We start from the raw sequence: 23,197 nt of genomic DNA, 5'->3' as shown, positions 1-23,197 counted from the left end.
ACTGATGGACGGACGGCGTGTAACAGCTTGCATAATGGGGTCGTCAGTGATGCCTAATGGCCAGATATATGGCTGTGTTAGCGTCGTGCGAAAAATAAAGGACCGGGTTGAACGCGGGAATCCGCCGCACTGATCCCTTGAAGTGGACTCAGTAAGCGGCGGAACAATTGTAAGACTACCGGGATTAAGACTCTCTTAATCTGTACGCGACTCAACTACACTTAAACCGACGGAGTAGGACTCCGTATGGGGATGCGTTGAGTAGTTGGGGAAATGACACAATTATAGGGGTTTTTGGAGGCGTCTTCTGCTACCAAATTACACAGGTGTGTACGTGTGCATCGGACTTCCCAACACGAGGATAAACTGTTAATTACGACCAACGTTTGGAAACTTTCAAACAATGTAAAATGAACACTCAAATAGATGAACTGTTCAAATTATCTGAGAAAAAACTTATGCTGCTATTCACGTAGTCGAACATAAAGTGTCCGCTCTTTATGTAAATGCATTACGCATCTAGCCTATGTTGACGTTGTTAAATTAGAAATCAAAAACTGTTTTGCTATGACTAACTAATACAATGTTTACGATAGAAATGACAGCGACATACGCACAAACATACACACAGAAACACACAAACACAAACATAAAGATCTAGATATGTAAACAAGAAGAGGTTTTAATAACAGGAGTGACTTCAAGTTCGGAAAAGTGTTCGGTATACTACTTGTACCTTGGCATGAGATAACTAAATAATGTAGTGCCATCATCTATACTTCCTTTTATGAATTTGAACAGTTTCCCAACACCATAAAACGTATGTCCCTGGAGCCCGTTGGTTCGGACCGGGGAGAGTTCAGTGATGTAACGCGAGGCTGCGGTCCCACGGCCCGGCTCATGCGGGCTGGATCTCCGCGGATTTGAGAAGGCCCTACATCCGCACATCCATCACAACACACCCTACATCACTGTCAATTTGAAAGGCTATCATAAGGACATCAATCGAGCTGCGGACCCAAATTTGGAGCCGTAGCCGTAATCTCTCTCGGTACGGGGGCAGGCGACGGTACTACCGTACGGGGGAGTCAGAACGGCAAGAGTTCGACAAGGAATAGCCTCTACCAGGCTTCGGGACGGCTGGAACCGGAAAGAGCAGAAATTGGCCAAATTATAGAGAGATAACATGCCGAGGGAATTGGTCCGCTAGAGAGTACATTCGGGTACGGCAAACTGTATTCTCTAGCGGACCAACTCCCTCGGCATGTTATCTCTCTATCATAGTGGCCAATTTCTACTCTTTCCTAGCTTCCGTAGCAGGCTTATAGAACTGGGGGTTTGCTGGTCTTCGGCTGTTTTCTGATTAACCCAGTACTAAAATGGGGGTAATTCAACCAGGCCAGCTATGTTGTCTATATGCAATCAGAAAATAGCACATAAAAGATCCAAAAGACCCCCAAAACCCCCAGTTTTTGGCATGCTATAGAGGCTAGCTCTTTCCAGCCGACCCGAAGCCTGGTAGATGCTACGAAAGGAGCACAGTGAACGTTTATACAGCTATTTATCACGATTAAACGTCTCCTACACTAAGGTTCAACTACCAGACGTCCTCTTGCCCCCCACCCCCACCCCTACCCCACCCCAACCCCAACCTGCCCCACCCCAACCCCAACCTGCCCGTACCCGCCGGGTGTATATGCCAGGGAAATGCCGCGCGACCTGACCGCACGATTATGTCACGCGCTCCGGTTTGGTCATAAAAGGAACTCCGGCACAATTTCTGCAGACATAAATCACTGGGAAGGTACAATTCATCATGGGGCTAGTCTACGTGCTCGGGAGACTTGCATGGGAGAGCGTTGCCCTCTCCTACAAATTGAAACGTATCAAGAAAGTTCCCATGCAAAACAAGTTGCAACTAATAGTTCAAACCGATAGTTGTCTCATAGTGGTCCATTACGCGTGTCTGACAGTTATAATCAAAGAAATTAAGAACTTTCTAGATTTTTGAGTTGTACAAATGAACTGGCCCAGTACTTGAAACAAATGATAAAAAACATTACTTTGCTTTTTGAACGCTTTTTGTTGTACCTCCCAGATTAAATTCTTAAATAAAAAAAACGAACTATTTCTATGCTGGTGGCAAAATTTAAGGTATGTACCACATATATCTACTTTTAGATTAAAATCTTGAATTAAACACACAAAAAAACAGTGACCTATGCTGGCAAAATTTAAGGTATCTATCTATTTTTACATAACGACATAGTTCCTGTATTCCATGCCGTCACCCATACCATTTAGGCACCTGCCATGCACTACTATATACACCGCATTACATAGCCGCTACGCAACTTCACATCAACACTTGTATCTCATCCCTACTTCTCAACAGGGACGATAACACTGTTCCCTACTCTCCCGCATCACAAGCACCGGCTTCCCGCCAACATCCAATCTCACTCCGGTGTCAAGAGCGGTTTCCCACCCCCAATGCGGTGGCACTTCTCATCCCACAAGCACTGGAACTGTGGCGCGTTCTATTAAACCCGCTTTTGAAGTTGTCAGCCTTACCAATCGAAACTTGAACGCAAAGCTTAAGGCTAGACGAGTAACAGAAATAACCGATGATGCTATGACACCCTTTCGGTTGGCGTTAGGATCCAACCCCCCTTGGTGCTCACTGCCAGAGTGTAAAATGAGGGCGATTGATATTGTGTTTGGGCGCACAAATATTTTGTTAGCGGCATCTTTTTTTCTGTGTGTGACCTTTGCGCACAGATTTGTAGAAAAAAGGAAGGGGGGCGGTGGTTCTTTTATTGCGGTTTTTAATAGCAAGGAAGGTTTTTTTCAGAAGCTGCACATGTGCAGGATTCTTGAGAGATGACGAAGAAGAAACTCCTAAAGTTGCGGGGACGAACGCTTTACCACTCGCGCTTCAAAGTGTCTGCCCTGACCGACACTCAGCTTATGTTACCCCGGTTCCTCGGTGCCTTTTGCCGCTTGCTAGTAATAATTCGCCGCTAAACGATACTACAGCAGGCATTGTGTGTGCCGCGGCCACAATAAGAAACCCATTTGCCTGCGATAATCATATGAATTTATGTGGAGAAACATTATCCCGTGCGTTCAGTAAACTATCCACGGGGGACGAAATCCCGCGAATATCGGGCCAGATCACCCGCACTCGCGCCGTCTCTCCCGCCGCCATAAAAACATGATCCCTCCGCAATAATCGTACGTTTTACCGGGATTTGGGCCATATTAACAGATACCTTTCTAATGGCACCCAATATAAATAGCAGAGCCGTGGTTTAGCACGTTGGCTCGGGTTATCCATTTTCTCATTTCACTTGTACAAGAGGAATTGAAGCGGCTGTCAATCGAGACAATCCATCAACACACTCATCCCCAACCTCGCACATACATATAAAACACACCCTCTCCAGGCAGTACTTTTAAAAGCTTAGCAAAAAGACAGGAGTACGAAAATATATCCATCTCCGCACTGGCCCCAAACGCCGCTGCTGCGATTAATATTAATCAAGCTAAATTACAGATAGATGTTCGACGGGGTTCTCAATGGAAGCAATCGTACCATTAGTGGCGACAAGGGGACCTGGTAATTTCTATCAAAATATTTTGACGCCTCTTTGTGTTAATGAAGAACGGCAGAGAGATGTTGGGTGAGGGTACTAGGAGTGGGGGGTAGCACTAATAAGTGTACCACTACTGACGATCATCTTATGTAGGGTTAAACAACGATATTCTCTTCTCTTGATACAAGTGAAGGAGAGAACTCGTCGTATACATACAGATGGAGTTAGTTAGCTTTTTTTCAACTACGTAAAAGGCTTCTGAGACGGAGAGAGGAAACACGATAGAAAAGAATGGATCGATGGATGGGTGGACAGATGGATGGATAGACGGATGGATGGATGGATGGATAGACGGATGGGTAGTGGATGGGTAGACGGATGGATGGATAGACGGATGGGTAGACGGATAGACGGGTGGATGGACGGATAGACGGTGAATGGACGGATGGATATACGGATGGAAAGAGACTGTGCCACTACGGTAAATCAAAGACTTCGGGTAAAAGTTTGTTTTTCTTTTCTTTGCTACATTTTGAAATTTATGTAAATTGAAGAAATTTTTAGCTGAATTTAACTGAAGTTATCATCAGATTAGGACAATGGTGTATCAAGTGCCCTGAGAACTCCATAGTAGTTTGACTGGTGATGATATGGTATGTGATGTGTTCATCACTTGATATGTGCTTGTGGTACTGGTAGTGTAGTCTGCGTACGTAGATACAAACTAAAATCAACGCACAGCGCCACACTTCCCGTTCCCGGCTACTGCCGCTGGCGTTTCCCGTGACATTTACCACCTCCACATCCACCTGAAATAGTCGCCATCAAAAAGCAGCAACCAAACGGAAGCGACGTTAAAGTTGATTTCACGGCCGTTAATTACCCCTCACGGGATTGGTTAGACTGGGCTCGGGGAGAGCCAATCACCGCTAATGAATTCTCCCTCCGTTGGCAGAAGCGCCGGGGCCTGCAGGGTGAGCTGGGTGAACCACGCCGCGCTGATTTCACTCACTATCAAAACAACCAACCAGGATCGTTTTAAATCAACTCAGATTAATAAACACAACTTAACAACTGTTGGCGATACGAGAACACCTGCGAACTCCAATATACTCTCAATGAGGACCAGTATGTTTTAAATTTGGGAGAACGCGAAAGGTCGATACTTTGTATGTGAGTGAGCAGCACCTGTAAGTACAGAGTAACGTATTCTTTCTTTACTACATACGAAGAAACGACGGACAACTATCGGACAAAGTGATACTCAACCTAACTTATAAGACAATTAAAAAGTAAAATTGGAAGTACGTATTTCTAGGAACTCTAGATTCTCATATCATTACAATTACCAGTATGTGCTACTTGCTATGGGAATTTACAGTGCAACGTATACAGTGAGTCCTATATTGTTTCAATGCAAAAGTACACTTACTTCAAGACTCTGTACCTGCTTCCTTGTAGTATTCTTTTTAACAGAACAAACACTAGAAGTAGCGTACATGAACGTTAACTATTCTTCAATATTACGTAACGCGATGCGAAAGATAAATATCATCAAAATTAATGATTAACTTGTATAAACATTTTGTTCTGTGGAACTATTGGTACAAGTTTTGAGTGTGCTTGCGACATTCATTTTTGTTCAATGTTCAGGCATTCAGGTAATGCGATACACAAGAAAATTGTTACTCAAGCAACTGCATGGATACATTTTGAAAACTGTCAGACGTTTCAAGTAGCATCCACTACTTTTCGCCAGTGACTGAGAAGTTGCCGGGCTGTTTCGACTAAAGAAAAATTAACAATTTTTATCAAGAATATATGCAGATAGTTCCATCATCAATTTTTTCAACTTTTTATGCTTTTTTGTTTTTTTTATATCATATTTTTCGTCCTATAAGACTGCCCGGCCGGGCCCCGGTTAGGAAATGTGACACAAGTTGTGGAGATGACGTCCCTACTCCCTCGGAGTTTCGAATTCACTCACTCCGCGCCCAAATCTTCCCAAATCCGAACCGATGATGGGAAAGGCGATACATCCATAATGCGATATATCAGCGAATCAGAGAGATTAAAGATCGAATTAGCGTAAAACTAATGTCATCGTCCCCGGAGCTGGGTGCGTGAAAGCCCGGGCTTTACGCCGTGGCGTGGATGGATGTTTGCGGGTTTGCGATGTCGTTATAGCCCATCTATTAAGACACATATGCACGGTGGTCCGGACAAAGCCAAATTATTATATATGGCTGTGTAAGCCTATTAGCCACAATTTGAGGTTACACTGGGGGCAGCCCGGCTCGCGTCTATTGTGTATTTTTAGCCTGGCTGGGAGATCATTACGGAGGTTTGCGCGGAGAGAAAGCGGGGAGGGTCTGATGAATGCCCGGGGACGGCGCGGACAATGCCCGGCGGGAGAAACTGCTGAGGCGCGCTCTTCTGCGCGACACCTGGTGACCGGGACGCACCCCGGCCCTTTGTCGGGGAGAGCGACCCCGTTACCGGCGGGTGAGGGCCGGAGATGGGCTCATCTCCCCACACCAAATGAAACAATTTCACACCGGCTGGTTTGCAATGGCTGGCCCTGCTCGTTCCCGGGCGCCCGGTGTCACGGGGTGTCGTTCCCAGTGATGAGACGTTCCGAGGGTACGCTCCGGTGAGGGCCGGGGGTTAGCCAGGAGGAGACACCGCTTTAATCACCGATAGAACCACGGGATACCAGCAGATTTTACAGCATCAGCGGTAACATTTACTTATGATCATGCTATATGGGACTACTAGAGCTACGGGAGCCAATGTGCTGGCAATGGGGAAGAGATTTGAGACATGCGTAGTGATGTAGAGTTAGTCTTTTTTAAGGCATCCAATGCGACTTCAGGGCAGCAAAATTGGAAATATTCTGAACAAGGCAAACTTTGTGATATTGACACATACTGTCCCACATTAGCACATTTGAGTCAGTATTTCATACTTTGGGCGTTTAAAACAGGCCCCAGTATGAGTCCTTTATTTTCTGGGTGGTACCCTAAAAAAATCAGCCCAGGGCCCTTCCAGTAACCATTTCCCGTTGGAATTTTGGGAATTGTTTCTCCATGACGGTCAATATACATTGAGACAGTGTGGTTTCAACACAGTATGTAGATAAATAACTAGAATATTGGCTTTGAAAAATATGGTTTCCAAGCTCTAAAAACTGCACTGGATGCCTTAAATACAACGGCCTAAATCCTTGAGGCTGGTATGTTACGGCTATACTGGTTGAACAATACAGACTCAAACATCCTTCAAATTCCACTGTCACAATGTCAACACAAAACAAAAGATCTGTTTGGGAAGGTCTGACAAATAAAATGAGAGACAAATACAACCCAAAACACAAAAGCTTGAGACAGCGAAAGCCGAAAAAGAGAGAAACGGAAATTCTAAAATGACAAGAAACGGAAACTATTAAATGACCATTTCCTCTTTTGACGGCTTCCTACTCAGTTGTTCATTTCCGGCCACTTCCGGTCGGAAACATCGTGACGTCATGTGACGTCACCCGTGCGGTATCCGATGGTAAAGGGACCAGACTTTCCAAAATAACCGCCTCTCTACAAAATAGGAGGTGTGACGTGGGGCAAATCTAAACTTACGCCGGTGTCCTTTTGGGTCACCTTCATGGAGCCAAGCGACGTACGGCTAGGAAAACTGACCGAACCGACTTTCTCTCTCTCTCTTTTCTGCTATTTTATCCTTCTGTCCATCCATCCATCGATCCATCCATCCATCCATCCATCCATCCAGCTATATATTCATCTATCAGTTTGTTCGTCAACCAGCGATTGGTGCTTTCAAGAACACGAGACCAAGGCGATTCTACAAATGGTCTGGAATAGACGCACTCTTGCAAGACCGTGGATGTGTACATAGAGTCTCAACTGGCCAGTTCTACAACCATCAGGACTACCAAGTACTACTGTCCATGCTGACCATCTGCTGAGGCCGTCATTTGGTGACCAGGACACCGCAGGACTATCCAGCCAACAAGTCAGTGGACAAGGGAAGCAGCGTCGTCAAGCAGACACTCAACTAATGAATGGACAAATAGAAGCCAACCAGAGGACAATTTACCATCGGCCAAGCATCCAAGAAACCATCAACCTTGCAAGTCAACCATCTATCAACCAATTAACTAGCTCGTAAACCAACAGGTTAACTAGTTCCCACATAAACTCACAGACTGACAATGGAAACGGCAAACATTGAACCGCCAAAAGGACCGGCCACAACGATCCACCTGCCGTATAGACTACTCATTCTTGTTTTCATCCTTTTGCTCTTCTTGGCATCGCTTGTGGCTTACGTTGTCTTCACAGTTTTCTGTTCCTTTGTTAGCTACATCTTCTAACTTAAATCTGAAGTATGGAAGTGCATTGTCTGCCTGTAACGAAGAGTTGCGTAACGACATTATGAAACTCTAACTTTTGGTCATACCGAAAATATCGTGACCTTGGTTAACAACGAAGTCAGCACCAAGGACAGGTGCCGCAATGTACGTGTTAGGTAGAAATGTGCGATATACTTAAAAGTAGACATGTCAATGTGACCCTAGGTATATTATTTTTGTACTACTTAAAACGTTCTTGTGGCTATATCAGTCCTATCAAAACACTTAGAACTGAATTTTAGTTGCCAAGTACATGTTTCGAGATATCTGCAACACACTTCAGAATAACTCTTACATTAGACAAAATGTAATTTGCAACTGAGTGTTTTTGACTATCTACATCAACAGCTAAATGTATGATACTTTTACACAGTACTTGTTCGTGGATTCACGTAACTTGAGTGGTGACGTCGACGTCACGCAACTTGACCTGACGTCGAGCGCATCTTGACATGACGACTGTCTTGTTTTTTTCAACTTTGAGATCTTTCAAAATTCTCTCTGCCCCACTACTCGAAATCCCTTGACACGGGAAGTGGGGAAAAATTCGCCAGTACGTGTCAGGACGAACTATAACGACCTAGCTTTACTTCAAGTCCAACTTCTGTGCAACTTTTCCGATACATATATCAGAGCTCTAGTCCTGTTCTCTTTCGTTGATACAATACCGTATCTTTTTTTTTCTTTAATAAAACTTGAAGCAAAAAGAAAAAAAGAGTGAATGGCACATACATGTTCACCGATTTTAACATTGACGATGCGGAAATTTTGTCCATTTCTATCTTTTTCAAGGATATCTTCACTTAATTGCCATTAAACATACTCTAAGTGGATATGACTGATAATACCAATATAAACTCTCAATTTGGGTATATGTATCTGTATAGTGGTAAAAGTGATCGAAGTGCAATTTTACTGATTGTAGTTTCATCAGCCTAGATACATGTTGGACAAGCCTCAACTACACCGTACTTAGAGGGCAGTACTCTAACTACTAGATCCGTACATCCTCCAGATCGAAGAGGGCTACACTCGAAGCCACGGCTGAAAACACCTGAAGTGAGGCGTAAAAATGTTTGTGTAGTTCGGAGTGCTTCTTTATAAACTACTCCACGTAACGAGAGGGCGAGTACTAGTACTTGTGGACGACTCTCGGGTCTGCAGACGCAACAGGCCGGTAATTCACGCTCCTCTCTCCGGCGGAGACTGCACCTGTTCCCGGTAAAATTAGTCCTCTCGGCCGCCCTTCAGCTGAGGAGGGGGTCCTTGGGACACACGGGCCTCACTCGGACTTTAATTTGAGAGGCACGAAAAGAAGGCACGCGGAGGGGTGGCAAACCCCGCCATGCGGCCGTTCGAAATGAGAATACTAATTCTGCATGATTCACACGAGTATTAATGTATCGCCGTTTCAACGCCGTTGGGGAAAAGTGAGCAAACGCTGAAACCAGATCGAGCTTCATAAACAAACGCTCCGTGACTCCCTCCTTTCTTGTCGGGCTGAAAGGACAACGTACACCGCCACTTTGTAAGTCTCACGCGGACAAAGTGGCTCTATTCAAAACAACATACCAAATTCCAATATGCAAACAATGCTATCTGGTGTCACAAATTGATACTACTACAATTTGTATTATTTCACCTTAAACAAGCAAACACGCACCCGAACAAAGTGCTTTTTCATTAACTGAGGGGTTGAAATTCTATCGCGCAAATTCAAATACGGCCCATTCACTGCACCCCGGCCGCAACACAAACACGGAGGGACCCCGATTGTCGTTCGGGGCGCTTTTCCATAGAATTCTACCGGAAGAACCTCTTACTGCGGGTGAAAGGTCGCTTCCTTTCAAAGCTGGAGGGTCTGTGTTTTAGACTTCGTGTCTGACATGGTCCTAACATCGACCTCTGCAGCGTCCAGTGACACAGGGTCCGGTCAGCGCCAGGAGACGCCCACCCCCGCTGTTCCGACAAGGTGGTCCGTTCCTACAGGTCGGGCGGACGGACTTGGAGGTCGGATTTGGCGCAGGTCTTGCCCTTTCCCAACCCCCTTGCGGCTTCACCATCTGGTGTTCGCCTTGTACGGTTGTCCTAAGGGCACAGGGTGACTTCCTACCCCTTTGTCACGACAGGAGACGAGCATTCAGCGAACACAGTTCTCCACTGTGTGGTCTGAAGACTGCGTTTCCCCTGGTTTATATAGCAGGTGCGGGGTAAGGTTACATCTAGTCTTAATCATCTTCTCATCACCTGCGGTGTGTACCTGAGGTGTCGGTAGCAGGCAGGTAAACACTATCCCCCAGGTGGGGGTGCGGGTCTTTGTGCGGCAGGTGGGAGCGCTTCACGCCCGCCAGGATCATACCCCCAAACAAGTCCCTCCGCAATTATTTGCCAATGCCGGACACCCGTGAAGCTTACAATACCCCGCCCGACATCCAATAAGTGGCCAACAAGAGCGGAGCCTTGCTACAACAAACACCCCAAGAGCCACGCAAATAATTTTCCGGTAGTACGGCTACCGCGTAAGGAAAACTTTGGTGACACGGGGTTGGCTAACATGACCCGCGGGCGGCTTATACCCTAACCCTAACTCCACCTGATTCTCACGCGCCACCAGCTAGCGTTTGATCCCGACAAATCCGCACCGATTCCCGAGGAGAATCGGATCCGAAAGGCTGGATCACGATCACAGCTAGCTGGAAATCTCCCCGTTCTTTTCTCAGCTAATTCTTGCGTATCCCCTCCTAAGTCAACTCTTGACACCTGAAAGTTTTTGCGGCTCAGCGGGTTCGGGGAAGCCTGACCTCGGCCCAAACTGCGATGACAGAGTAGCGCGGGGCGAAGGCAGCGGCCCGTCCGACAGATTTAATTACTGGGATATTTGTATAAAGGCGGATTTTTGCCGTGTATATGTTACCCCTAGCGGGTTGGACATCAACAGAGGTGTAGGGACGGCCCAGGTGCACGCGCTCATGCGGAGAGCCGAACCGCCTCAGGAGCGGACATGGTATATCCGAGGCCTGTATATCGGGGTGGGCTGTTCAGGGCCTGGGGCAGCCTCCACCAGGCCTTCTTACGGGGGTACGGATCGTAGAATAGTATTATCAACGTAATGGTTATGGGAATATCAAGTTATTGTTAAGTTGTCTTCCTTTCATAAATAAAACCCTAACAACTTTGAAGTCACTTCGCTAATCTTCCTCTTGCAGAGGTGAAACAGTACACAAGAGAAAGTTGACTTGGACGTTGTGTTTTCATGCTTTCGCCTTTGGAAGAAAGATTCAGCTACGAAAAAAACAACCTATAAAACACAATGACATAAATATATATGCGTTTAGTACCCGGTTATTTTTTGGTACCACTAATAAATAGCTAGAACCAGCCCACTATACTAGTAGATACTGCATTAAAATTATGAGCTGAAAATTGACTTTGAAAATTCAGTTTTACTGACCTAAAATCGCTTTATGTGTCTTTAATCATGGATGTAAAAGAGTATAGCTCCATGCTTTAATATATACCCGTATGTATGCTTGGGAAGTATGGTGTTCTTCCAACTCTTAAGTACTTTCAGAGTCCGTGATAAAAGACCATGTTTTCCCTGGCTGTCATCATCGGTAGGCAATGTGTTCCGCACACTTGCCTCTAGTCAAGGAGCACCGGAACAAGGTCTTAAAGAACACGTCATCACCTTAACGGTCAAGGACTCTCAAATACACCTCCTAATGACACATGGAAAACCAATGGTACCAAGAATAGCACAGAGGACCGGAAATTAAAATTATCGGAAGATAAATTTGAACTTCAACAAAACCTAAATGTTTTTACTTGAAGCGTTAATCTTTTAAAAAGAAGTGTTGTATTGTGTGTGCGAAACTAAAACTTTTGAAAGGTTAGACAAACAATTTGAATGGTTTCATAGTAAATTTTGCACAAAAGTACTAAATCCATTCTATTTACACTGGCAAAAATAACACAAAGTAAATAGCACTGAAGAATTTCTTAAAGTATGAATGGAACTAAAATGTTCATTTACTTTCATAATGGATTTTATTCCATACTATAATCCTAATTATGAACACTGTTTTTCTGCCCTTTCCAAACAGCTGTGGTAATATATGACACTAAAGTAAACAAAGAAAACAAGTAAACATCAACAACCCACCTTAAGCCTTAGTATATCCATTGTCTCTCCTTTGGTGTTTTTGATAGACTTTTCCCACAAAAGGTCCTGAATAATACAAAAAAAATAAAGAATTCTCCAGAAATTGTACACCATTGAAATACGTAAAACATTTTCCATAGTTTGCTAACATAAATGTACTGTAGTAATAAAATGTACCTGCTAACTGATGGGTTCAGAAAATGTAATATGTCTTAAATTTTTCTTGAGCTGTCATGCTTCAATTTACCATTTGTGAAAAAACAGTTTTATTTTAAACTACAAGAGTATAACTATTTCACAGTAAGATTTCAACAGCATTTAAAGCATAATTGCTGACAAATACCAATCGTTATTAACCAGTAATATCTCAAAAGCAAATAAGGAAACAAGTATAAAAGTACAGCTTTTCATGTAAAAGTCTATAATAGAATGAATTAGAAAAGATAAAGTTTTCTCACCTGTAGGAAGTTTTCGAACATGTCTCGGTCCATGTCTCCGCTTAGTTCCACCGTAACAGTAGAGACACTCTAGGTTAAGAGAGCGAAGAGAGATGCACAAAAGTTTGTATACAAAATCTGACGCTCATTTTCTGACAGCTCGTTTGTCACCAAGTTTTCTCATAAAGCGTTGGACGGGGACAGGGCTGGGTGCCGAGTTTCCTCACCTGTTTGCTCAGGTGGGTTTAGTTCTATACAAGCCCAGCCTTATTTCATAAAGAACAGGTGCACCCAATTGTTCTGGGGCGTTCTTTCTTTGTGGTGTAACCACTGCAAGAGGGCAAACTGTTTTCAGAAACACAAAGCGATCATTTAATTAAAACGAGCGAACAACAACAACATACCAACACTTAAAACGCAATCTTCAACAGCCTGTAGCAAGCCATAGCTATGGGAAACGAGAACTTCTCAAACTATTGTTGTTACAGTTAACTACAACAATAAAAACCACAAATGTTTAATGTATGTTTAAAGTACAATTGATCGGGTATGTATCCATTGCTAATGTGACATGAAAAACCATTATACCCTGAGAATTTGACATTTTCAGTAATTCTCAGTGATCCCCCAACTTAAATCTGTCTGTTTCTGAATTGACAGGTAATCATGTTGAAACGGGGGCATTTGCAGGTACAATTGGGCGTGTAATGTGAGAGATTAGCCAAGCACCACACATGACATTCTCTGTCAAAGTTAAGCCCTATTGAGAACTGCCACACACACAGTACATGGCCTCAGGAAATGCGGATGTTGGTAATTGAGCGGAAGATCGATCAGTTGTCATGTACAGTACAGGTGTGTTTTCACTCAGGTGAGTTGGCTTAAGTACGAGTTCAAAACTGTAGCAGTATTCTTGTGCTAATTTTTATGTTTTATCTTTTACACACATCTTTTTAAACACAAAATTTCACATGCATCCATATGATACACTTCAGTGCTGACAAATGAAAATAGCAATAAATAAATTTTGTTCAAAAGAAATCTAAAATGCAGGGTAGAAGTCAAGATACAACGTTATTGCATGACAATTGCACATGGTACAATGTATGGCAACAACTAATGAAAAACACAAAGTTATGTAAAGAACTGATTGGTTTGTGCCAACTCTTTTCAAGAAATTCTGAGGTTCTTTAATATGGTCAAGGAGTGGCAGCCCTCAAACAGATGACTTTCAACTCTACCCTCTAAAAGAACTTGGGCCTCTGTCAGTAGTGTGTATGTATGTTACGATCCAAAACTATGATGACGAGGTTGGGAATCAAACCCATAACCTTATGATCCTGGATCAAAACTTGCAACTGCTGCTGTCAAGTACAAATAGAAGTGTACGTGAACATCATAAGGTATAAAACAAGGTCAGGACTTCTACAACAAGATTACGGGATGAAAAACTCTGCTCACAATCAATTATTAACCACAGACAAGCCTCCCACAGATTATGGTTTGATTTAATAATCCTCTTGCCGCGGATTATCCCCCACAATGGCTAATAATGTTATCACGATTGACTCCCGAACATGAGGCTTTGGCAAGGTGTAATCCAGCTGATTGTGGGAAACAATTTGTGCAGGACGGACCATTTGACTAAGCCTGTTGACCTTGTGTGGTATGGGGAGTAAGCAGATTACAGCGTGTCTGACAGGTCGCTGAAACGGGACTTCAAACTGGTGTCTTCTTGTCACTTTTGTACAGTAACTACTTGGTGGCTCTTGGTTATCTAATGACAATGCAGTGTGCACATGTCTACCCCATCTGTGTGTGTCTGTGTGTGTCTGTCCAATTTGTGAACAGAAAGGGAACTTGGTTACCTTGTTTAAGGCAGTGTGTGTGTGTAAGTCTAAGTGTGTGTGTGTGTGTATGTGTGTGTGTGTGTGTGTGTGTGTGTATTGTGTTAATGAGATCTTACTGTCCAACCTTTGCTTATCGGTAATTTAGAGGAAGGCTGGTGCATTTAAAAACTTTTCATACATGTACATGCATTTTAAATCAATGTACTGTTTCAGAATTGCTCAGCAAATGTGTGTAGATGACTCTGGTAGTTGACATTCTGAATCTGAATTGCATGTGGCATATAACACTGTAAACTTTGATAGCATAGGATAAGACCACACTTACGGTATGGCTGAACACGTTAAAATAAATAGATTGTACCCAGTGACCAAATGCTGACACACATGACTCCCCACTGTTCTAACTGCCTGCCTCCTCTTCAAAATGCGTGCTCGATGAATCGTAGAAGGACAAGCTTTGCGATTAATGTACTGTGATCTTCTTTCTCTTCTTCTTTCTTTCAGGCCTTGCTCAGTGGTGTGCAAATATTTGCATCTCTACAGGTCCGACCCAACGTTTAGAGAGAAATGTGCATCCATCATTCCTCCTGCGGGCTGGAACACTGGTGGGGGAACTGTCACACACCGCGGGAATCTGCGGGGACGGTGTCCGGTGGCTACCACGGTGGCCTCGCCTCACAGGACGATAGCACAGGTCAAAAGTACAACTTTTACATCGCGACGCTTTTGCATGATCTACAGCAAAAATATCTCCTTTCTGTTCGACAACAGTTTTGGAGAGAAACTTGTATAGACAATAGAAACTTTTAAAAGCCTCTTTTGTGCTTGTTTAAATGTGGTTTTCTTTATGTTCTTTATGATGCCCAAGTCAAAAGTACAACTTTTACCACATGAGGCTTTTGCATCATCTACAACAAAAGCATCTACTTTTCTGTTCAGCAACAGTTCTGGAGAAACTTGTATTGACAATTTAAGCATCTTTTGTGCTTGTATAAATTGTGGTGTTCTTTATGCGATGACTTCCTAGGTCAAAAGTACAACTTTTATTAAGGTTTATAAGTTAGCATGACCTTGAATGGATAATTTGCCTATTTTTCTGCTCTGTAATAGCTGTGGGAAATAAAAAACATGTTTGTGATGTCCGTTTAATGGTGGTGTTCTTTTCCCATCAAACATAAAATGGACATTAATCTTTATTAGGGTGGGTCTTTGTAGAGTGGCAGGCAGGCATTGCTTTTTAGGATTCTTCAAAAAGTATGAACAGTCTGTCTTAAATTTATACTGTCTACTCATTTCTTTAGAGGAGGAAAGAGCTCAATCGTTACAAATCAATAAAGAAAGTGCTATAAAATTTTGTACATTCACCAAGAATCAATTACACGTATAACATAATGAAACACAAAAAAGTATGTATATGTGTCAGATCTATCATTTGTTTGTTTTCTACATACATGCACATGCACCTCAGCTTCTAATGAAGAAACGATGAAGTGTAGAGAGTCATACTGACTTCATCCCATCACCTCAGGTCACAGTGGGGTCATTACTCCCATTGAAAGTCTGTCTCAATGCAAGTAAGATTGCCACAACCCAACAAAGGCTACACAGGACCTCTCAACAAGTGTGGTCCCTCTCCATGAAACACTCTTAGAAAAACTGGCTTGGTGTTGGGAACAATGGTAAAGAACACAGAGGCTCTTTGTGTGAATGCCTGACATGAGATCGGGTACCCGGGCCGGCTGTGAGGGTTCGCGGAAAATTTTCATCACAAAACGACTCCGCGCAAACATTTCTACAAGGCGATGTCGGGGCATTGTGTCCGCTCTCCTGCCAAATTCCTGCAAGAAGGCACGGAACAAAGCGGGGTCGCGCAGGTCACGGCGATACATCATACCAGCGTAAACTGACCTGATCCAAATGGTGGCTGTGCTCGGACGTACGGGAGTCTGTGTGCGGTGAAACCGTAGCGGCGAAGACGTCTCGGTCACTATGACAACAGACAAGAAGGAGCGGCAACGTTGGCCACAAAAGAGGAGAGAAGGGAAAACATTTGCGGAGTTTTACGGTGAAAACAGGGAGCTGTTTATGGGGTGGAATTAACCGATAATTTGGCGGACATAATAGAGTGGGATAATAACAGGTCTCGCAGCGTGAGCAAAGCTACCAGCAGAGTCTTTCAGGTCTTTTTAAACACACAGCGTGCGAGCGGCCTAACCCGACACTTTCGACGATTCATGCGCGGACGTGGGTCAGAACACAGAGGAACGAGAAAGAGAGGAAAAAGACTCTGATAACTCACCAACGGTCCGAGTTCCCCTCAAAGGCATGCAAATCTAGGAGCGCTGCCAGCTCAGTTCTGAAAGGGAACAGTCAGGCATACGATAATGAGCATCAGTAGGGTTATTGGGCACGGTAAAGGATTGTATGGTGGGCCATTATTATGTTTGGTTTGGGAAAGATGGGCCGGGGAGTCTGTTGTGCGGTTTACAAAGGAGGAACGGCAGGAGATCTTTTCTGTGGGTAAACAATAGGTGTGAAGCTTACAGGGATTAAGTCACTAGGACGAGCTGAATTCACGAGCACAAACAATGTGCTGAACACACATTAGGGTACGGATCTGTAGAACACTTTTCCCACACACAGACTGTGACACGGTATCTAAAGGACAATATGGATGTACATGTACATAATGCTCTAGATACATGTGAGGAAGGGTTACTTTCACTGAAACTGGCGGTTAAAACTACTTGTCATCCAACATCCAAAACTTTCTTTCCTGTAGAATTAATACATATTTTTATATTATTTATATCAAGACTTATCATACTATATTGTATTTTGGACTAGTATTTGTAGGATATTGATGATGTTTTGTAGGAAGGAACTTTTCACAAGAAAGTAGCAAAAAGTCCTATAAAACTAAAATACTGCTCAATTGTTATTTTTTTCTTTTGATTTCAAGGCGGAATTATTATTAATTTCTATAGTTTTCATATGGACAGACAAAAATAAGTCCAGGACTTATTTTTCAAAGGTTCACAGGGAAAGATAAGACTGATGGAACCTCTTTAGTCTTACTCTTGTCACAGTACATAAATTACATGTACGTCATTCAAAAAACATGGCAGGAATTCAAAGTCAAGTTGGTGTTACATGACAAATTGTCACAAAATCATTGTCTCCCGCACCTGCAACTAAGAAGCTGTTTTTGTCATTCTAAGTAATTCTGTGTCCAAAACATACTGCTTCATATTATAATGGCAAACTGTTTACACAGGATTTCTGTACTTTTTGTAAGTATGATTGACTCATGTGATGGCTTCAATGCCTTCTGTCAAAATTGCAAAGAAGTTATGCCACTTACGTTCATACACAAACATACCCCTATACAGAAAATCTTATCTAAAATAGCAAGTTTGTGTACCAAATAGCAGGGTCTATTACAGAATTAAACATCGTCAAGTACACTTACAAGGGTTTTAGTATTAGCTACAACTTGTTGAACCTACAGAGAGATGTGAAAAGTTGGTAGAACTGTTATAATAGCTGTGAACACACATCGTTGCTAGTTACGGTGTCTTGTTTGGGAACGTTTCCCAGATGTGAGAAACAGTTGGGTTGAGGGGTGAAGGCGCGTATTCAGAGCGTGAAGTTTAGACAAATGTTATTGTATAAACTGTTGAATTTCCTGAATGGTCAGGTCGACACAATACCCGGCACTGACCCTGACTGTTGTGCGTGTCCGGACTGTCTTTTGTTAAGAGAGAGGAAAAACGGCTGTAGACCTCACAACTTCACATGGTTGGGGGTCGTTTGCATATTGGAGATGTTGACAAACCTACACCAATGGAGCACACCAGGACGTAAGGGCAAGGCTTAAGAAAAAAAATGTTGTGTTTCCTGTTTCAGTTCCGAAAGAAATTAGTGTTGGTTGGTAGAAATTATTTCTTTTTGTTTCTTTTTCTTAGACATTGGTGATCTCCAGTGATCCAATGTACATTGTATACAATACAGTTTAACAAAGTTAAAATTGCATGAGGACACTTGTATTTTCGATATCAATGTTGGAAAACTGATTGTACAACGTTTCATCACCCAGGTGTCAGACCATCTAGAAAAGGTCGATAAGCTCGAAAAATTTATGTCCCTTGCAGGGGTCCACACAAAAAAGGCTCTAGTAGTTTTTTTCTAGGGTCGGTCAGGAAACAACATTTTTTCCTACGCCCAAGGAGGCTAAGGATAATCAGTAAATTTGATGTATGACTGAAAAATTGGAGGTTGAAAGACTTTTTGAATTGCGTACTGTTCCACTGACTCAGACTCATCATTCAGAGACCTAATCATTCAAAATTCTAATAAAAGTCAAAGTAATAGAAGTAGCCGAACAAGTCAACTTGCTGCATCCAATATATGAACAAAACTAAAATTTGTAGAGTACATGTAGTAACCTAAACATACATGTATGTACATACAACATGCTCTTATTCTGCTTTAAACAATGCAACAAGTTCAAAGAATTACCTTGACTTGTGTGTCTCTAGCAGCTTTGCAACAGAGTTTATAGACCTGGAATGAAAAAAACAAAACAAAGAATTAATCTGTCATAAAAATGTCACCTACTATAATAATAACTACTACTAGTACTAGACAAGTGTGTTACCTGATTTCTTCCTGTACTCTACTCAGCTCTGGAGCCGAGACCAGGTCCACTTTGTTGACCAGTATGACATCGGCCATGGCAACTTGTCTGTAAACAAACAAACAAACAAACAAACAAACAACAAAAAAACAATTAATATTACAACAGACTACTTAATTTCTGAATGCATAAAAATATAGTGTTATATTGATCATGACAAATGCTTGTGACAAATGCTTATGAATAAAAATATATGCTGTAGAAGACATTTAAAATGATATTTTCTTATCAACATGCAAAGATGCATATTAACAAGAATTTGTTGGGAGATATGAAATGTGTTTACGTATTTTTGATTCAGCTACATGTACATGTGTGTTAACTAATGTAAAGTTTTTATTTTATCACCTATGATGTTAACACATAGATGGGATACAGTATGCACTGATACAGGATATCCTTACCTGACTGCTTCATTAACTTTGCCATCTGCCTTCTGTTCATGCAGATGCTGTAAAACAAATATGTACAAATAAAACTCACTCACGCAGTCTGTTGCAAAATGGCAGAACTTAATACAAAATATAAGTGTTTATAATTATATATTATATTTTTATTGCAGAAAAATAATGAAAAGCACCTACCTGTAAACAGTACTTGGAATCAACAACTGTGATTATACCTAGAAAAATGAATCATTGAGAATTGTTCAAATCATGTAAGGCAAAATACTTTTATATATATTTTTATGTAAAGTGGAACTAAATGATAGCAAGAGTTGCGGAGCGAAAATCCGGATGGTACCCAGGCTAACTAAATGATACTGAGTATTACTGACACAAACTAATGAATATCAAAAAATAAAAAAGCAGCAGAAAGTGCAGCCAACTTGTTAACAAGTAATGTAGCAGAAATTCTACAATTGTTACGTTATATTATTTACTTACCATCTAAATACAAGTCACTGCAAAGCTCTGAATCCAACCAGAATATTGAAGCAACTGGACCTGAAAAAAGCAAAACAAGAATGTGTATTTCACTCAATCACTTAATTCTGTTATTCTGCAATGCTCTTACAAAGTGCTCACACACACTGACAAAGATAGCTCATTATGACTTCTTGATTTATGCCAGCTTGCTAATAGATTGTAAGCATTATGTAAAATCATTTATTGCAAATCATATGGAAGTGGTAAGACTGCTTTTGAGAGAAAGGCCAAAAACAATATGTATGGGGATGTCATCCACTAAAACAAGTTAGGCCTAGGAAAAAAATGTTGTGTTTCCTGTTTCAGTCCTGAAAAAATTAGGGTTGGTAGGTAGGGATTATCTTTTTTTCTTTCTTTTTTTTTAGACTTTGGCAATCTGTAGTGAATCCAACTTATACTAAACAGTTTAACAAAGTAAATCTTGCATGTCAATGTTAGAAAACCGATTGTACTATGTTTCATCACTCAGGTGTCAGAGCATGGAGCTAGAAAAGGTCAATCATCAGCTCAAAAATTATGTCCCTTGCAGGGGTCCACCCAAAAAAAGTATAGGGTGGGCAGTTTTTTCTAGGGTTGGTCGGGAAACAGGAAACACAACATTATTTTCCTAGGCCTTAGAATGACCTCAGTTTCCCTCAGATCTCACTAGCCCTGCTGTTGGTACTATAGACCTGATCCATACACCAGATGTACCGACTTTTCAACTAGATTATATTTCAAGGAACTTGCCTGAAAACAAGTCCCTCATGTTATGGTACTTTTATATGAGTCAGGAGAAACAATCATATGGGTGTGTGAATAATATTATGGTTGGCACAAGTTAAATATGTTCATTTTTCAAGTTCATTCTCCTGTTATATAAACCTTTTTTTTCTTTTGGCAACCTTCTTGTGGCAAGAATCTCTTGCAGAAAATAAAATTTCGTGCAAATTGAAAGCGCATGTTTTTTATTCATCAGGGTGTTTTATTTCTGTCATAACTATATATTTGGCTTTAAAGTTAATGACATTTTCCAAATGGCAAATGCCTTTATATTATCAAAGGTGAACAGTGTACTATTACATTTCATGGCCTATATTTTTCACCCCCCGCTCAATCTAAAAACCCTTCCCCATCCAACCCTACACCAAACATAATGACCCAAGACAAACTTTGCAGGTGCAGATCTCACGATTGTCAAGTTTCATTCTTGGAAGGAGTCTCGGCCGCAGCCGTGGTCTTTCTTTGATATCCAGCCAAGGAGACGGATCGGCAAAGCAATTAACACTTGACTGAGAAGGTTAACTTCCAGATGGGCCTTAAGACAACTTCTTCCTCGCTCCTTTTCTTACGTTAAGTAGCTTTAGAAGACTGCAACATCATCAGAAATAAGTCTCGTTCTTCTTTTACCTTTAGAGATTGTGGATAGAATTTCTCTGTTGATGTCACTTAGTCTCTTCTTGACTCTTCTATAGTACCTGACATCAATAAAAATTCAGGGCAGCAAATTTGTCTAAAGGTTCCAAAGACTTTTCCAGTTGTAAATTGTGAAAATGATATCGTTGGAGTTGATTCTGAACATATTTTCAGGGAAAATGAAGATAAATATCATAGTGATTGATGTCTACAGGATGTAGTGTGTACAGTACTTATTGGCTGTACACAAAGTTGTTGTGGAGTAAATATACCTGGTTGACAATATTAAAATGGCACATGTTTGTCAGGCTCCCAAAACTCAGTGCTATATCAGTCACAGTTTAGTCACACGTCGACCAGACTGTAAAAACATTATGACCATCATTCCAAGCACTCCGACTATGCTGCCCTTTGAGAAGTGGGGACTCCTGTCTAAACACCCGCCAGATCACCATAACCAAACAACATAAAACGGTCCTTGTCTGTTATTTCATCTCTCTTGTATCTTTTCTGTCTCATTCTGCGACCTTGATGACAAGGGTACATGAAAATGGCTGTCTCAGGATCCTAACAATTAGATTATCTAAAATATGATGTATTCTTTGTGTTATGAAGATCTAAAAGAGTGACGGTGAGATGATAATACTACAGAAACATTTGTATAACACTGTTGCCGTCTGCATGCCGAGATGACAGTTTATATATAGACACCAAAACACGAAATTATTTTTGTGCCAGTCGCTTTTCTAGCCAGGAGAATTTGCCATACTTGGTACGTAGGAGGCCAAGGCAATTACTCGGAGATGGATGTTGGGTGCATGAAATTGAAATTAGGGTCCAAAATGGGAGTTAATACAAAGAATAACCCAAGACATGGCCCATGGAGCTACTCTGACCCCACTGGGCAGCAACAGTTAGGAGAGGACGGCTGACTGTATGCCAAAAGGTTACAGCCACATAACCCTTGTCACATGCACATATACATACAGATGAGAAGGGCTCTCATGGGGGATTCCAGGATACAGCAAACAGAGTTAAACTTGGAATCTGAGGTTCTACATCAAATTTGATAGGATCAGCATTGTACTGCTGCAATGATCTGCCTACTTTTTGTTGTCTTGTGTCAGGACTGGTAGAGTGAGTGAGTCAGGACTTATGTCGTGTGTATTTCTTCATAGGGGGACTTTTTTTAAAATTTTCGATGCAGTCAGTCAACTTTTATTCTGATAGCACTGAAGGGCAATGGTGCAAGATTATATCTGTCACTTGTCAACTTTCTATGGGTAACTAACTAACCACATAGCAGTTAAAGCACAAGATGTAGTCATATCAACAGTAGTTCCTCCTAAGAAACAAGCATGCCTACTTTTTTGGTGGGTACCATCATGATGGTACTTTAAAACATCATTGTGGTAGACATGAACCCACATGCACGCCCTCCAAGCTATCCAGATACCCTTTCATACTCCATAACTGTCACGACCTCCTTTACCGAACCCTACAGCAATTAATTATGCGAAAGCCCCCAAATGCCAGCCCGGGATCTTCGCCTTCCGCCGTCTTTGTCTAAGTGCGTCGCTGATTTACGCCACTTGGTCCACATAAATTACATTTTCCTTACCCCAAAATACATTGCCTGACCCCATAGCCAAATAAACTCAACCCTATTTACACTGCTGGAATTAAGGAGCCACGGTAAT

At 42.0% G+C, this 23,197-nt stretch overlaps 1 protein-coding gene across 2 annotated transcripts in view; it reads right to left on the bottom strand.

The window, feature by feature from the left end:
- Positions 1-23,197, bottom strand: part of LOC109486403 (COBW domain-containing protein 1-like) — a 60,298-nt gene that overhangs the window by 10,786 nt on the left and 26,315 nt on the right. For both annotated transcript variants that reach the window (XM_019790234.1, XM_019790233.1), the window contains exons 6-14: positions 20,061-20,120; positions 19,758-19,795; positions 19,578-19,624; positions 19,135-19,221; positions 18,996-19,040; positions 16,774-16,830; positions 16,383-16,461; positions 12,646-12,714; positions 12,188-12,253 (exon numbers count right to left, since the gene is read on the bottom strand). In XM_019790234.1, the coding sequence (XP_019645793.1) occupies positions 12,188-12,253; positions 12,646-12,714; positions 16,383-16,461; positions 16,774-16,830; positions 18,996-19,040; positions 19,135-19,221; positions 19,578-19,624; positions 19,758-19,795; positions 20,061-20,120 (548 nt within the window). The remainder of the gene's footprint in view (positions 1-12,187; positions 12,254-12,645; positions 12,715-16,382; positions 16,462-16,773; positions 16,831-18,995; positions 19,041-19,134; positions 19,222-19,577; positions 19,625-19,757; positions 19,796-20,060; positions 20,121-23,197) is intronic.

This window comes from Branchiostoma belcheri, unplaced genomic scaffold, assembly GCF_001625305.1.
Source record: "Branchiostoma belcheri isolate BF01 breed outbred unplaced genomic scaffold, Haploidv18h27 scaffold8, whole genome shotgun sequence".
Classification (NCBI taxonomy): domain Eukaryota; kingdom Metazoa; phylum Chordata; class Leptocardii; order Amphioxiformes; family Branchiostomatidae; genus Branchiostoma; species Branchiostoma belcheri.
The sequence above is the reverse complement of the archived record's forward strand: the minus strand, read 5'-3'. Positions and strand labels throughout refer to the sequence as shown.